Consider the following 16,922-nt stretch of genomic DNA (forward strand, 5'->3'; position numbering starts at 1 on the left):
GTTTTACTACAGGCAACCTATTTGATGTACACTGTTCTTTGTATAAGATTGGGAATTAGTTATATAAGTGTGTCTACACATCCCATCCCAAGTCTTTTGTTATAATTAGAGTAAAGTCAACCCCTTGTAAATGAATTCATTTGTGTCATTGAGCCTAGGGGTGGAAAGTATCCAAGTTGTTACCTATATTTTCAGGTATGGGGTTAGATCTTTACTAGCATCTGCTTCTCCTAAAGGAATTGGAATTAATTGGAATGAAAAAGTTTTGAGAAAACAAGATCTGCTCCTGTATGTCAAATGTAAATGATTTTAATGGTGCACATAAACAGCTAAATTCTCTGAAGTTTCAAGTGAGCTATGAATTCCTAATTTGATGTTCCCCTTAGAGTTTCTATTGTTGATAAGATCAGAACCATAAAGTTCCAGCTGGTTTTCACCACATGATCCAGTTATTGGAGAAGTAAAATTTGAGAGGCTATACCAATTTGTATTGAGCTCTGTTTTGTAAAAGATTTCAACAGGAACATCTAAGAGGTCTCTATTAGTAACTTGGAACCAGAGAAGAAAATCTCCTAAAGAGGAGACCTATCCCAGAATGTCCAAGAAAAGATGTTTTCAGAGACCAGACAACTACATAAGGCATGTGAGATCCAAGATAAAATGTGTTGATTAAATGGATGTTGGGAGTGGGTTACTAAAATACAAAGAGCCTTGATATTAGTTGATGTCGATGGTCATTATTATATTACTTTGGCTTTCTGTTTCACTGTGTCTGCAGACTGAGATCTCTCAGTTATCTTGTGGTCATGTAAAATTAGTCCATGGTTTTGAACATTCTTACTATAGCTTGGACTTGGTTGGGTCAATCTTGTTACTCTTACATTAACTTGTCAGGGAAAAGTCTCCCATTCACCAAAAGGGGAATTGAGAAAATCATGTGACTCTGACCCCATTTTATAATTTAAACCTTTCTGTTATCACCCCCTATATGTTGTAAAATTGCCCGAGCCATGTTTCTTTATCTCTGAACTTAGTTCAGAAATCCAGCTAGCTTGTCATAAGTTAAGTTTAGACATCCAATTCTCCCACTAATCACCAAATGCCATCAATTCTTCTTTGCCTCCCTAGGGGCGGGATGGAATAAAATTATAATAGTTGTGGTCATTTTCTTATTGGCCGTGTTGTTTCCCTACCTGTGTTTGTATTGTTATTGTGGATTGTGCTTCTGATGTAATTCATTGGTAGGCTCCTCTGCTTCCTCCATGTTAATGAAACCATTCGTGTACCACTTAGGAAATTTTGCAGAAGATCTAATCAGAAAGATTGTATAAGCAGGTCAAAAGGGGTAAAGTGGACAGTGGTAGCCAGAGCCTAGGACATGACCTCAAGATTTACAGAGAATGTAAACTACTTTGAGTAAGTGTAAACAGCAAAAGAAGCTCTGACTATCACATGGGAAAGCTTGCACTTTGACTCTGGGCCACCCTTGGCATTATGCCTTCTTTGTTCTGTTTCTATATATAAGACCTGGCCTAATCTGGGGTTGATGTGGGGATCCACCATTCTGTTCTCTTGCCACCCAGCCAGGATGACTGGCCTCTTGTGAGTAAACTCCCCTAATTAACCTAATTAATCCTAATAAAACCTATTAATAACCAAGCTGGTATGAGCCCCTCTTTGTTTGGTATCTCAGTATTGTCTTGGAAGATACGCCACACTGTAATTGGCAAAAATAGAGCAGAACAATGCTGCCCCCTTACAGTGGAAGGTAGCCTTCAAGGGAAAGGCCCCCTGGAGGAAGAAGCAGTTAAATTAGGTCTTAAAGAAACCCAAGGATATTGGGGAGGGCAGTGTGAGGAGGGAGAGCATTCTGGGCATGGGGGAGAGGGAGGGCAGTTCTTATGCCTCATGCTTTTGATAGGAGATCAAACCATGTGTTAGGAATAACAAGTACGTCATTATGGCTGGTCCAAAGAGTGTGTGCAGAAGAATGATGTGTTAAAAGGTAGCAGCTGTGTGAGCAGAGAGAAGGGCTTAGCCCCCAAAATAGAGTCAAGGTAGAAATGGCAAGACTTAACAACTGATTACATATATGGAGTGAGGGTGAGTGAGGAGTGAAGGATAATGGAAAAATTGTAGTGTCTTCAAGAAAAATGGGAAAATTTGGAAGAGGGAAGAGTTGGGGGGGGTGGGATGGAGATAATAAGTTCTGCTTCAGACCTGTGGAGTTTAAAATGTTTAAGGGACACCAGTTTGAAATGTCCAGTGAGGAAAGGGAACAAGTGTTTATTAAGTACCTACGATGTGCCATACACTGCCAGGTGCTTTACAAATATTATCTCATTTCATCTTCACAACGACCCTGGAGATAGATGCTATTATGATCCCCATTTTACAGTTGAGGAAACCAAGGCAAACAGGGTTAAGTGACTTGCTAGGGTCACAAAACTAGTAAGTGTCTAAGGTCAGATCTGAACTCGGGTCTTCCTGACTTCAGTCCCAGAACTCTATCCATTGAGCCACCTAGCTGCCTCTAATTGGTACCACCAATAGATCATGGGGGATTAGAGCTCAGGAGAGAGATTGGGGCTGAATATGTAGATCTGGTCATCATCTTCAGGGAGATAGTTATTAAACCTATGGGAACCAAGGAGGCCACCAAGAGAAAGATCCCAGGACAAGACGCACTGTTAGGGGTATGTGAGATGGATGCTGATCCCAGCAAAGGAGACTGAGGAATGTTCAGACAGGTGGGAGGTATGAACATGAGCTCTGTAATGACTATACCAGGGTAGGAGAACCTGCAGTCTCCAGGCTACATGTGGCCTTTTAGGTCCTTGGGTGCGGCCTTTTGACTGAGTCCAGGTTTTACACAACAAATCCTTTTATTAAGGGGATTTGTTCTGTGAAATTTGGACTCATTCAAAGGGCCACACTTGAGGACCTAGAGTGCCACATGTGGCCATGACCCCCAGGATCCCCACCCTCAGACTATACTATATGTTAAGAGTTCCCTTCTTTACAGGGGAGCAGGACAATGGAACTACATGACAACTAGCCAATGAGAAGGATGTCTGAGGCTCAGAGCTGCTTGACATACCAGTGATCCTTTGCGAAGAGAACTCTAGATAAGCATGAAGATGGTTGCAGAGGCCTGACCAGCCTTGAAAGGCTCAAGGGCGGCCTTGAGCAGCAGCTGCAGATACCGGACTTTCTGAACACCTTTCTCCCTGGCTTATGGACTCTACAGATGTCTTCTCCTTTAACACCTCCTCTCCTCCTCTGAAAGCCTCCAAAAACTCTATTATCTCATCCCTTTTCTCTCCCCTTTGAGCAGATGAGAACTCTCCCTCTGTGCTCCCTTGTAGGATCTTCTGTCCCCTACAAGCCTTTTCTCAGACAATAAATGCATTTAATGTACTGGTGTACTGGACTCTGTTTCAATTCAGGTCCTTTTATGGGCCTGGGGGTCATTTGTTGACAGAGGAGAAGCAGGGGAAGGTAACATAAAAAAAAAACTCAGACTGGAGAGAACATCCAGGAGGAAAAGATGGTCAGTGGTATCAAATGCAACTGAGGGGTCAATAAAGAATGAGGACTAAAATTGATTCAGTAAAAAAAAAAAAAAAAAAAAAGCTCATGGCTGGCTTTGGAGGGGGCACTTTCAGCTGAGTGATAAGATTGGAAGCTAGATGACAAGGGACTAGGAGTTGAGAGGAAAGGGAAGTCAATGGGTATAGATGGCTTTTTCTGGAGGTTTTGACTGAAGAAAGAGAAGATAGATGGGATGATACCTTGAAAGTGTTGTCTAGTTAAAAAAAGGTTTTTTAGGGTGGGAAAGTTGAGCATGTTTTAAGGCAGTAGGGAAGGAACCAGTAGATAGGGGAAAATTGAAGATTAGAGAGTAGGGCAAAGACTGAGGAAGTAATCTGCTGGAGAACAGAAAAGGGGTTGGGATCATGGGCACATATGAAGGGTTGGTCTTGACTGCCTCATTATTGGGGGCGTCTAGGTGACTCACTGGTTAGAGTGCCAGGCCTACAGTCAGGAAGATTCATCTTCCAGAGTTCAAATATGGCCTTAGACACTTACTAGCTATGTGACCCAGAGTAAGTCCCTTAACCATGTTGGCCTCAGTTTCCCCATCTGCAAAATGACCTGGAGAAGGAAATGGCAAATCACTCCAGAATCTCTGTCGAGAAAACCCTAAATAGGGTCAAAAAGAGTCAGACACGACCGAAACAAATGAACAACAACCTCATTATTAGAGACTGGTTGAAAGGAGGAGGGAGTAAGGAATGATATTAAAGGGTGTTGAGGGAAAGAGGAGAGGGGGCTCATGGTGAATGCCTGAATTATAGGTAACTGTTTGTTGATTTAAGGCAGTACATGCTCATCCATTTTTTTTATATTTTGAACATTGCTTTCGTGTAGAATAAATAAATGGCCGTCCTAAGGATCTGACCTGCATTGCATATTGAGTCCCTTTTGAGGATGTGAGTCCAACTTAAGTTTTAAGTGATTTTCTCTGGGTTAGGGGCATGAAGAGCCAAAGACAATGAGAGAGTCTGACCTCTCTCGTTAGAGGTCAGGTTGCCCAACACTGAACCTGGTCGATGGTAGCCCAGAGATGGGGGCCCTTGGTATGAGAGAACTACCCCCTGATCCTCTGGGCCAGCACCAGTCTGTCTTTACCTGAGACTCTAGGATTCTAAGATACTATTATACTAAGAGTCTATCATCCTAAAGTTTTAAAACCACATTATTTTAAGGAAGGTGGTCTTCACCTGGGGTCCATTACCTTTTTTTAAAATGTTAGTAACCTTATTTCAATTTTATAGTTTTCCTTTGTAATCTGAAATATTTTATTTTATTTCAAAGCATTATTCTGAAAAGAGATCCGTAGCCTTCCCCAGATTGCCAACACAAAAAAAGTTAAGAACCCCTGTTCTAAGTTGTTCATCTCACTCATGCCAGACTCCCCAGGAGCCCCCAGCTGCCCCCTCCCTCCTGCCCCAGCCCAGACAGAGGTTCTGGTAGTGGCAGCAGGGGGTGGTGGCAGTGTCTGCTTTCTCCCATCAGGAGAGCAGGGGATTGGTGGAGAGGAGCTGGGAAATGTGTCTCTTTCTGTGCCAGATCTCATTTTGGCATTAAAGAGGAGGGGGGGCCGAGGAAGGAGTGGAATATGGGGGATAGGAGACTATGACCTGTCTGTTCAGCTCAGACCTGAGGAGGAAAAAGATAATCAGACAGTTCTCCCTGGGCCAAGGAGGCAGGAATCCCAGGCACTGGCCATGGAAGAAAGAGGAAAAATCTGGGAGGAAGAGGAGTTCTCTCCCAACTCTGAGGTACCCTTTATGAGTCTGGTTTTTCTGTCTCCTCTCCCTCTGCTTTCTGTACCCCCAAGGCCTCCTATAGTTGAACAAAACATGAACACGAGTCCCTGAAACTTCCTTGAGGAAGAGTGTATAGTTGAACCCACTTACATACATATATACACGTACATAAGCAAGGATAATCAGCTAAAATTCACATAGTGCTTTGAGTTTTGCAAAGTGCTTTATAGATACCTCATTTTGTCCTCCTAACACTCCTGGGAGGTAAGTACTATTATTTTCCCCATTATTACAGATAAGGAAACTGAGGCACAAAGAGGTTAAGTGACTTGCCCAGGGCAGCACAGCTAATGTCTGAGGTCTGATTCGAACTCAGGGTTTTCTCACTCTAGGTCCAGTGCTCTGTCCATTGCACGTTCTAGCTGAAAGATCCCCCTCTCCCTTCCCCTCCTTCTTGCCCTAGTGGCTCCAAAGCTAGAGTCGGCAGATGGGGGGAGGGGGGGCGGGGAGTACAAGGGGAGGGGAAAGACAAGTAGTCTAGTGAGAGAGAGCTGAGCAAGGTTGGGGGGGGGATGGGCATGGAAGGAGATGAGAGGGGAAGGTGAGCCCTATGTGCTACACGTACCTAGACAGACCCAGAGATCTGCAGAGACAAATGCTGTGCTACACACAGGGCGGCTTCCTCCTTTTATCGATGGGGAAAGGGAGCCCGAGCAAGGTCAAGGGAAGTGCACAGCCTCAGGTAGGCTGGAAATAGCCAAGGTGAAGTTCAGGTCTTTTGGCTCCAAAGCCAGCACACTCAGATCTGGGTTCGAGTCCCAGTTACGCCACTCATGAGCTATAGGATCTTCGGCAAGTCCTGTAACAACTTTGAGCCTCAGTTTCCTCATCTGTAAAACGAAGGGACTGGACGAAGCGATCTCTCACGTCCCCCCAGGTTTGACATTCTACGTCTGCCCGTACCCAGACACAGCCCAGAAGCAGTCAGCTCCTTAGACACACTCGGGCATAGTCAGTCACTCATTCATTCGGCAAACACCCAGCTGGGGCTGGGACCTGGGCGGGGGGCTAGGGGTGGAGGAGGTGGAGGGGGCTGAGGCAGGGGCTGGAGGGCGGAGCGCTCTGCAAGAACCAAGGGAGTGTAGACCTCACCAATAGGACTGAACCAGATAAAGCGAAAGGCAGGGGAGGCTCCAGAGAGACCCCCGGGACCCCGCCACAACCATCCAACCACCGACTGGGGACGAAGGAGTGCGGGGGCGGGGCGGAGCGGGGCTCAGCATGGTGGGGAGGGGGGCGCGCTGGCGGGGGAAAGAAGGGCAGGAGATTCAGAGCCAGCTCTGGCTTGGGCGAGACGGTGGGAGTGGAGCTGAGGCAGCAGGTGGCGGTGGGGGCCAGGCAGGCCATGGCCTCGGGACAGCTCCGGTAGGTGCAGCCTTGCCCACCTTCCTCATCCCCCAATCCCGCCCTTGTGGGGATGGGGGGGGACACCTGTCAGAAGCGGGGCGGGGAGACCTGTGGATATAATGGACATATATGGGGATTGGGGATACCTGTGACGATGGGAACACCTATCAGAATCGGGGATACCTGTGGGTATAAGGGACACCTGTGGAGACAGAGGCACCCTCTCTCTAGAGATGAAAACACCTGTGGGGATGGGAAGACCTGTGGCCAGAGTGAACACTTGCGGCATAAAGAACGCTCGCTCGTGGGCAGGAGGGACACCTGTAGGGATGGGATTTACCTGTGGGAATGGAGAAACCTAGAAGCATGGGGGCAGCTGGGGTTGTGGAACGAACCCGTGGGGAGGGGGGACACCTTCAGGGATTAGGGACAGCGCTGAGGATTGGGAATGCCTATAGTGATGGATGGGAACACATTCCACTATGGGGAAGGGGAATCTATGGGGTGGGAACCACCTGTGGGGATGGGAAGCCTGGAGGGATAGAGGGAGTGGTTCAGAGTTCCTGGAAGAAGAAGGCAAAGGAGAGAAGCTCCTGCATGGTCAGCAGCCCTGGAACTCAGAATATTTTTTTTTTGGAGGAGGAGAGGTTCTGGGACAACAGTTTGGGCTTCCTAATGGCAAGGGCTGGAGTGAAACGGTTATACTGAGAGATGAAGGGTGGAGGTGGAGGAAGAGGAGAGTTGCACCTTGGATGAGATAAGGGAACAGTACTAAAGAGCAAGATGAGCCAGACCAGCAGGAGGATATGGAAGGAGGAAGGTGTGGGGTGGGGATGAGGATGGGAGAAGGAGCATGAGTGGACAATATTGTGCCTATGGAGTTCTGTGTGTAGATGTGGATCTTTGGGGATGGGTGTGCCTAGGATTGTCTGTCATCTCAATTTTATTTAGTTAAACAGATACTGATAGTAAGCATCACTGTACATTGGAAAGAAGGCAGGATCTCTGGATTCAGAGGAATTTAGTTCAGATCTCACATTTCATACTGTCTCTATGACCTTGGGCAAGTCACAACCTTCCTGAGCCTTCGTCGGTAAAGAGGAGGAATGGACTAAATAGCTTCAGAGAACTCTTCCAACTCTAGGTCTTGTAGTCTACAACCTACATTAAGTGCTAGGGATCCTGTGTGTTTGTGTGTGTGTGTGTGTGTGTGTGTGTGTGTGTGTGTGCGCGCGCGCGCGCTCTCTCTTTGTCCTAAGGCATGAGTCAGGGTCAAGGAACAAAGTCAGGGCCAGAAAACTGGACATTGCCTGGAGTTCATGGAATCTTTAGAGACTTAAGGCCCCTCCCCTAGAGAAAGCTTGAGGTGGCCACATGGTCTTTTGGGTAAGGAAGTTCCTCCCTTTCTCCTTTCTTGTCCCACCCTTCTCTTCCACCTCATCCCTTCTCCACCCTGTGCCTCAACCCTCCTCTCTTTTTCATCCTTACCAGGACTTGTCCCTCCTTCCGCCGTATTCTCCCAGGCCACCATCCCTGCTCAAACTTCATTTTCCTTCCTTCCCAATCCCAACTGGATAGTCAACCAGTTCATCCCTCCATGGTCCTATACTCTCCAATCCCATGCTCCCTTTTCCTGTCAAGCATCACATATGGCTGAACCCCAACCCTGGATCATTCTTACCATTGCTTCCTCTGCTCCTACTCATGTGAACAAAGCTAGAAGTCATGACACCAAGTTAACTGTGCCCATTACAAAGTTATGTTATCTGATCTCAACTGGACCTTCACCAGGACAAGGCAATCCTTTTGCTTCGCTCTAATAGATTCTCTATCCCATTGCCCAAAGAGGCTGTTCCAAACCTAGATTCTCTTCAAACCTTCTGTATCACCCACTTCCCCCACTTATCTGAGAATCTCCTTTCATGCTTTATTGAGAAAATAGAGACCACTGGCTTTATTCCCTTATCTGCATCTCAACCTCAACCCCAACCCCATTGAGATCATCACCCCAATTCTCTCCTCCCTAACTCCATTCTCTGATGAAGAGGTTGCCTTCCTCCCCATCAAGGACAACCCCTCCACATAAGCCCTGGATTCCCTCTCCCCTCATCTTCTCTGGCTAATTACCCCCAACAAGATCCCCCCCCTATAATTTTCAATTTCTCCTATCTACTGTTCTTTCCTACTGTCTGCAAATATTCACATCTCCCAGATCCTTAAAAAAAAAACAAAACCAAAAACTCCTCACTAGACCCTCCTATCCCCTCAAGCTATCATCTCTCCTGCCTTTCACAGACAAAATAGTAGGAAAAATATGTTTCTAGTCATTTCCTCCACTTCTCTCAGTCATTTTTCAGCCCTTCGCAATTTAGCTTCCACCCTTGCGGCTCGGCTGAAACCACCCCCTCCAAAGCTCCCAGTGATCTCTCGCTCACCAGGTTTTGCCCATCTTAGTCCTCATTCTTCTCTATCTTTCTGCTGACCACCTTTTCCAATCTGATAGCCTTATCTCAATATTTATCCTTTTGACACCCTGACCAGAGTGCTGCATCAGATGGTGCCAGAGAATCAGACTGCTGTATGAGATGAGACTTCTGAGCCTTGAATGGACATTTTCTTTTCACTGTTTACTTTTCCCCTTTGTGTCTCTTGATCTGTAAGGTTTACCTACTGAAGCGGGTGGACTGCCCCCTTATTTTTGTCAATGTGTTGATCAATTTCTCTCCTTTTCCCCCCTCACATTGTGACCCATCATAAGCCTCATGGTTAAGAACCCTTAATGAAGTGTTTGTAGTATCAGTTAGTGACTCATTGACGAGCCTTCCTCTCTCAGTTGGAATCAAATGGGGAAATGTGAGACATGAATATTTCTCTCTTATATTTAATAAATAATTACTGTATTAGGACCATTTTTCTCCTTTGCTACTTCTTCATCCAGAAACCAACCCATGTGGGAAGTTTCTCTTAGATATTTACCCAGGCCAAAATCTAATCAGATGGTAAAATAAATTCCAAGTATGGGTGTATTCCTGCTCATTGTGTTTGCTCAGGCCAGGGGAAAGGTTGACTCTATTATCAAGACTATTATCTTTGACCAAGATTTGAGTGACCCAAGGCACGTGCCCCAATACCTTCACTGTGTGAAACCCACACCTGTCTCTGTGTTAACCAATCTGAGCTGAACACCTCCTCTTCGAAGAGCATATAAATTGTGACCCTGCCACCATGAGGGGTCTTTGTTCAGAGAGATAGACAAATGACTCTGCTTTTATTAATTACGTACTGGCCTTATTAATAAAAGGATTAAATTACCCTGAAAAAATATATTTATCCTTTTGGACACTCTTTCTTAACACCCTTTCTTTTGGATAGTCTCTCCTCTCTGGGTTTTTATGATGCTAGCAACTCCCTCTTAATTCTCCTCCTGCCTATCTGATGGGACAGCTAGGTGGCGCCGTAGTGCACGGAGCACCAGGCCTGGAGTCAGGAAGACTCATCTTCATGAGTTCAAAACCGGTCTCGGACACTTACCATGTGACCCTGGGCAAGTCACTTAGCCCTGTTTGCCTCAGTTTCCCCATCCATCAAATAAGCTGGAGAAGGAAATGGCAAACCACTCCAGTATCTTTGCCAAGAAACCCCCAAAATGGGGTCAAGAGAAGTCTGAAACAACCAAATAACACCATCACCTATGTGACTGTCCTCAGTTTCCTCTGCTGGTTTAGCATTCATATCATGACTTCTACTTGTGGATGTGCTCCAAGGCTCTCCCTGAGACCCTCCTCTCTCTCTACTCTCCACCTAGAGAGCTTATTATTTTCCTTCTCTTCCATTAGATTTACTATCTTCTCCCTGCCAAAGATTCCCAGATACAGCCAGCCCCAGGCTCATTCCTGAGCTCCAGAGCCCTATCCCCAACTGCCTCCTGGACCTTCCAAACGAATGTCCCATAAGCATTTACACTCAACATGTCCAGAACAGAATTCGTGATATTTCCTCCTTCGGAACTTCCTTATTTCTGTCAAGGCTACCACCACCCTTTCAGGGAAATATATCTGAAGCCCAGATGTCCTTCCTGACTACTCCTCCTCATTTACCATGTCCATGTACAGCAGTAGTAGCAGTAGCAGCAGAAGCAAACACTTGCACAGCCCTAGGAAGTTTGAAAAGTATTTTACATATTGTCGTATTTGATCCTGACAACAACTCCATAAAGTAGGTGGGGTCACTGTCCCCATTTTGCATAGGAGGAAACTGAGATGGAGAGAAGTTCTTCCTGACTCCTCCTAGTGTTACCACGTCTTGCCCATCTTACCTCAACATCTCTCAAATCCAACCCCTTCTCTCCAAGTCACCAGCCATCACCCCTCTCACCTATTATGGCGACCACCTCCTAACTGGTCTAAGTGCCCCAACTCTCTTTCCATTCAACTCCATCCTCCACAGAGTAATTTACCTAAAGACCGGACACACTCGCAGTAACTCTGGTATCTCCATATTGCCTTTGGGATGAAATAGAAAACCCTGTTTGGAACCTGGCCTCAACCTCTCTTTCCAGCTCGGTGATACATTATTCCCCTTCCCAAACTTTGAGGTCCACCCAGATTGGTCTTTTTTTTACTATTCTTCACACATAGAACTGTTTCTCCCCTTTCCACTGTTCACTTACTCTCCATCACCCCCATGCCTTGAATGCAGACTCCCCTAAACGCCAACTCTTAGAATCCTTAATTTTCTTCAAAACTCAACTCACAAACCACTTTTTCTTTTTATTCATTTACTTATTAAACTTATTTTTTATTTTTAGTTGACAACACTCAGTTCCACAAGTTTTTTTCTCCCCCTCCCTCCCAAGACACCTTTTCTTGACACACACCCCCCAGCTACTGGTGCCCTCCCCCACCAAATCACTTTATTTTGCATATGTTTTATAGATGTCTTGTCTCCTCCTCCAAATAATAGCTAGCATTTCTATAATGCCCGCTGTGTCCCCGGAGCTGAGCTAAGTGCTTTTACAAATACCATCTCATTAGATCCTCACAATGACCCTAGGATGCAGCTGCTTTTATTGTCCCCATTTTTCAGGCAAACAAAAGTTAAATGACTTACCCAAAGGCACACAGTTAAGTGTGTATGACTGGATTTGAATTCAAGTCTTCCTGACTCCAGGCTCAGCGCTCCATACTCTGTGCCATCTAGCTGTCTGTAAGTTCCTTGAGGGCAGGGACCATTTCATTTCTGTCTTTGCACCAGCTGAGGCTCACATACTGGCACGCAATAGGAGTTTAATAAGTACTTGTTAGTTGACTGATGGACTGATCTCTCCCTTTTTTCCTCTGTTCCCATTCTCTACCTGGAGCTTCTAAGGTAGAGACAGGGCAAGGGAGGGTTGAGCTGCCTGTTCTCCCTGGAATAGAAAGGGTTCACCATGTAGGGGGAGGCAGACTGTCACCTCTCTTTCCAGGAAAAGGGTTCCTTGGAGAAATAAAGGACTGAGAAATTAGTCTGGGCGTGAGATATCGCAGGAGGGTATTCTCCCACCTTCTGTCTTAGGGAAATTTGGAGCCCTAGTTACTGAGCTCCCCCTGTGTGGGATGGTGGCCATGGCTTCTGTCTCCAGCCCCCTCACTCAGCTGTGACTCCCCCAAACTCTCAGGTTTCCTGCTTCTCACACTCACAGAGATGGTGGAAAGGGAAGTGGAGAACAGGCTACTCCATTGCCCAGAGCAGGGGAGCATAGAATTACGGGGTACAGTGCAGGGATGACCCTATCAGATGCACAGGCACCCGCCCCTTCCGCTCTCAACATGACCTACATTCCTACACAGGTTGCGGGGGTGGGAAGGGTGTGGGGTGTTAGGGGCTTTGGGAAGACAGTGGTTGCCATGGTTACCCTCTCTAACTGATGCCCACCCCGGAGGTCCAGGATCAGAGGGGGCTGGTGGTGTTTTCCTGGAAAATGAGGTGATGGGGGAAAGAAGATAAGGGAGAGAGGAGTGATAGCTGTAGAAAGGACAGCTGATTGGTTGCAAAGGGACCAGATGCCCTGAGGCCAAGGAGATGGGAATGTGCGGGGAGAGCCAGGCAGAATGGTAACCCTTAGCCATGGAATCAGACTCAGGGGGTTGGGAGGTGTCTAGCAGGACTGATGAGAAAGGTTCGGGGTCCCCACTGCTTCTGTTACCATCTTTTCCTCCGAAAGATGGAGTCTTCCCCACTCTCTCCCAGCCAAGAGTCCTGAGTGGCAAAAGACCAGAGTGGTTCTGGGGCCAAGACCCTCTTGCCAGTGCCCTTAGAACCCAGGCAAGAGAGACTAGGTAGGTTTGGATCAACATTTGTATCCCGGGAATGGAGCTCCCCAAACTGCCCTAACAGGAATTGCCCACTTAACCGTAACCCCAGTCATGAGGGTCAGGATGAGAGCCTAGGGGTAGAGAAGGAATCCAATAGGGATTTTGTCTCATGGCGATATTCTCTCCCTTTCCAGGTCCTCAGCACTTGACTTCCAAGGTCAGCCTGGGCCCCTGAGCCTCCGCCTCCATCTTTTCCTGCTGCTGCTGCTACTTTCAGCCAGACCCATGGACCCCCGTAGCCTGAAGCCGTCACTGTCCCCAGTGCTACAAAACCGGCCCTTTCTGGTGGTGTGGAATGCTCCCACCTCCCGCTGCCGTACGGCCTTCGGTCTGCCCCTGCCCCTTGAGCCCTTTGGGGTGGTAGCCAACGACCAGGAGGTCTTTGCTGGTGGCAACATCACCATCTTCTACCAGCATCAACTAGGGCTATACCCACACTACCAGGCAGCCCCAGCACCAGTGCCTCTGCCAGTGCATGGTGGCTGCCCACAGAATGCCAGCCTCCGTGCCCACCTGGATGCCATGGAACGCGACCTGGAGGCAGCCATCCCCTCCCGGGCCTTCTCTGGCCTTTCTGTCATTGACTGGGAGACCTGGCGTCCGCTCTGGGTCCGGAATTGGGACAAGAAGGGGGTCTATCGCACCATGTCCGCTCATCTGGTGCGCCAGCGCTACCCCACCTGGCCCCAGGGTCGGGTGGAACTCCAAGCCCAATGGGAGTTCGAGACAGCAGCTGCCCGCTTCATGTCAGAGACTCTGCGTCTGGCAAGGGCACGGAGGCCGGGGGGTTGGTGGGGCTACTACCTCTTCCCTGACTGCTACAACTACCACTACTGGGTGGACTTTGAAAACTTCACAGGGCACTGCCCGGGCATCGAACGACAGCGCAACAATGCCCTGCTCTGGCTGTGGGAGCAGAGCCGGGCTCTGTACCCCTCCATCTACCTGGAGGAGGTGCTGCGAGGCTCGGCCCAGGGAGAGCGCTTTGTGAGGGCCAAAGTGTGGGAGGCCCTGAGGGTAGCCGAGCTGCCCCCCTCTGCCAGCTACTCACTGCCAGTCTTTGTCTATGCCCGACCCTTCTACTCCTATACCCTGAAGGAGCTGGCACAGGTGGGGAGCTAGACTAGAACCTGGCCCCTCAAAGGGCCTGGGACTGTCCCAGGACCCAGAGTGACTGTGGGTGTGGCTGTAACTGAACATCTAGGAGAGCTGGATGCTGGGCAAGTGAGAGCAAGGTGGGGCGGGGGGGGGGGGGGGGGGGCTGGGGTAGCTGAGCCAGTCTGGTATTGAAGAAAGAGCCGCAGCACCCGGGTTCAAATTCTTCTTCTGTTGCTTACTAGCTATGTGAATCTGGGCTTCCCTCAGGCAGCTAGGTGGCATGGGAAAGTCCTGAGTTCAAATTTGGCCTCAGACATTTTCTAGCTGTGTGATCCTGGGCAAGTCACTTGACCTCTATCTGACTCAGTTTCCTCAACTAAAATGAGGATAATAGCCCCTAACTCCCAGGGTTGTTGTGAGGATCAAATAAGACAATATTTGTAAAACACTTAGCATAGTGCCTGGCACACAGTAGGTGTCTAGTAAATGCTTGTTTCCTTCCTTCCCTCCTTCCTTTTTTCCTTCCTTCACTCCTTCCTTCTTTCCCTCCCTCCCTCCTTCTTCCTTTCTTCTTCCCTTCCTCCCTCCTTCTTCCCTCCTTCCCAGCCTTCTCTCCTTCCTTCCTTCCTCCCTCCCCCCCAACCTTCCCTCCTTCCCTCTTTCCTTCCCCCCCCCTTCTTCCTTCCTTTCTCCCTCTCTGTCCAAGTTTGCTCATCTGCAGGGAAGTCTGGGTGAGATGGTCTTTCAGGTCCTTCCAGCTCTGATTCCTATGAATTAGGTTCAATCTCACAAGCTTTTATTCAGCACCTCCTATGAGCAGGGACTCGTGCACTAGATCAGGGGTACAGAAATGAAGCTGTGACCCTGGCGATTGGAACTAGGTGTGGATGGATGAGGGAGACTGCTGTATTCACTGGACTCAATCGCGAACTGATTTGACCTGCCTTGTTGTGTAAAGGGGAAGCCATCCCCCGACCCTGTGACTACACCCAAGGCATTATTCTCAGTTCTCCTACTACTATTCTCCCTCCCAGAGGGTATTTCTAGATCCGGGACATTCCCAGGGAGTTTCAACTAGCCTAGATCCTTACCTTCCCACCCTTAGAAACTCCCCATCCACATCCCCCAAAGGAAAGAGACCCAAAAGGGCTCTCTCAGCCTTTCTAGACACAGCAGTGGCTCCACCCTGACCTCAGCACCAAGAAGCAGGGGCTGGGGCTGAGTCAAAGGCTGAGACTGACACAGAAGTAAGAAATGAGGCAGGAGCCAGGCCAGAAGGCCTGAGCTGGGGACAAGAGAGCTTGGACTAGGGCTGAGAAGTGTGTTTTCCCTTCTTCCCCTACCCCCAGGTTGACCTGGAGCACACCATTGGTCAAGCAGCTGCCATGGGAGCCCAGGGAGTGGTGCTCTGGGGGGAGGCAGACTACGCCAGGAACCAGGTAAGCAGAAGGACCAGGGAGGCTCAGGGCTGGTGCCTGGTGGAGGGGAAAGCAGGACAGGGCCACTAGCCACTCCAGATCCTGCTCCCAAAGAGCAGGCCCAGCTCAGGGTGCCAGGGGGCAGATGGCAGCTGGTACAAAGCCCCCTGGACAGAATTAGGAGAGTCAGGAGGGAGAAGCAGGAGTCAGAGACAGTCATAAGCTGAAATATAGCAAGAGATGCCTTGCAAAATAGGGACCCTTCGCCCTGGAGCAGCTCCCATGGTTTTCTCCATTCCTGGTCCCCCAGGAAAAAGTGCCTAGAGGACAGAGAGGCTGAGTCTTCCTTCCTAGATGGGTGACCCTTGATGCTTCTCATAGAAGGACATAGAGATCATACTAAATCAAACCTGTGGGTGACTAAGGGAGGCCCCTTTGCTTGATGGTCTCAAGTACAGGAAGTATGTAATAGTTTAGTGGAAATAGCCCTGGACTAGGAATTTGGAATCTGGATTGAAGTTCTGGCTCTGCTTCTAACTTACTGTGGTACCTTGGGTAAGTTTTTTTTTTTTTTAACTTTTCTGGGCCTCAGTTTCCCTGTCTGTGAAATGAAAGGTTTGGATAAAATGGTCTCTCAAATACCCTTCTGGCTCAGACGCTGCCATGGTTCTAGGTTTCTTCACCTCCAAAAGTGGGTGATCCAGAGGGTCACTACCCCTTTTCCCCATTTCGCCCTGTTCTCCCACCACAGAGCACCTGCTTAAAGATGCACCATTATCTGCTGAGCAGACTGGGCCCTTACGTGCTAAATGTAACCACAGCAGCCACCCTCTGCAGCCGGACCCAATGCAACGGACACGGACGCTGCCGCCGTCGGATCCCCGACTCGCCCACCTACCTGCACCTGGAGCCAGGCACCTTCCAGATCCACGTGGCCACGGCAGCCAACCAAACCCAGGCTTCCATTCGAGGCCGACTGGGCCCCAGGCAGCGGGAGGCCCTGGGCAGGGACTTTATCTGTCACTGCTACCAGGGCTGGCAGGGGGACAGGTGCCAGGAAAGCAGCCAGACTCGGGAAGCACCTTCCTTGTCCCTGCTGCTTCTAGCTGCCAGCCTTGGGAGGCTCTGGGCATGGACTCTGTGACCCCTCCATGGTTACCTTGGAAAGTAGGGAGAGAAAGCAATTCCCTCCCACCCTCTAAAATAAGGTCTCTAAAGCTAAATTTAAGAGGTGGTTCAAACTCTGCCTCTGATGGTGACCACGTGTGACCACGGACAGGTCACTTACCTCCCCAAGGAAGGAGGTTGGA

General features: G+C 48.5%; 1 protein-coding gene across 1 annotated transcript; it reads left to right on the top strand.

The window, feature by feature from the left end:
* The first annotated feature begins 6,741 nt into the window (after positions 1 to 6,741).
* Positions 6,742 to 16,756, top strand: LOC118832234 (hyaluronidase-like). Its single transcript, XM_036739633.1, has 4 exons — positions 6,742 to 6,761; positions 13,231 to 14,206; positions 15,544 to 15,633; positions 16,364 to 16,756. The coding sequence occupies exons 1-4, from the start codon at positions 6,742 to 6,744 to the stop codon at positions 16,754 to 16,756; spliced, it is 1,479 nt and encodes a 492-aa protein (XP_036595528.1).
* Positions 16,757 to 16,922: the final 166 nt, after the last annotated feature.

Source organism: Trichosurus vulpecula, chromosome 9, assembly GCF_011100635.1.
Source record: "Trichosurus vulpecula isolate mTriVul1 chromosome 9, mTriVul1.pri, whole genome shotgun sequence".
NCBI lineage: Eukaryota > Metazoa > Chordata > Mammalia > Diprotodontia > Phalangeridae > Trichosurus > Trichosurus vulpecula.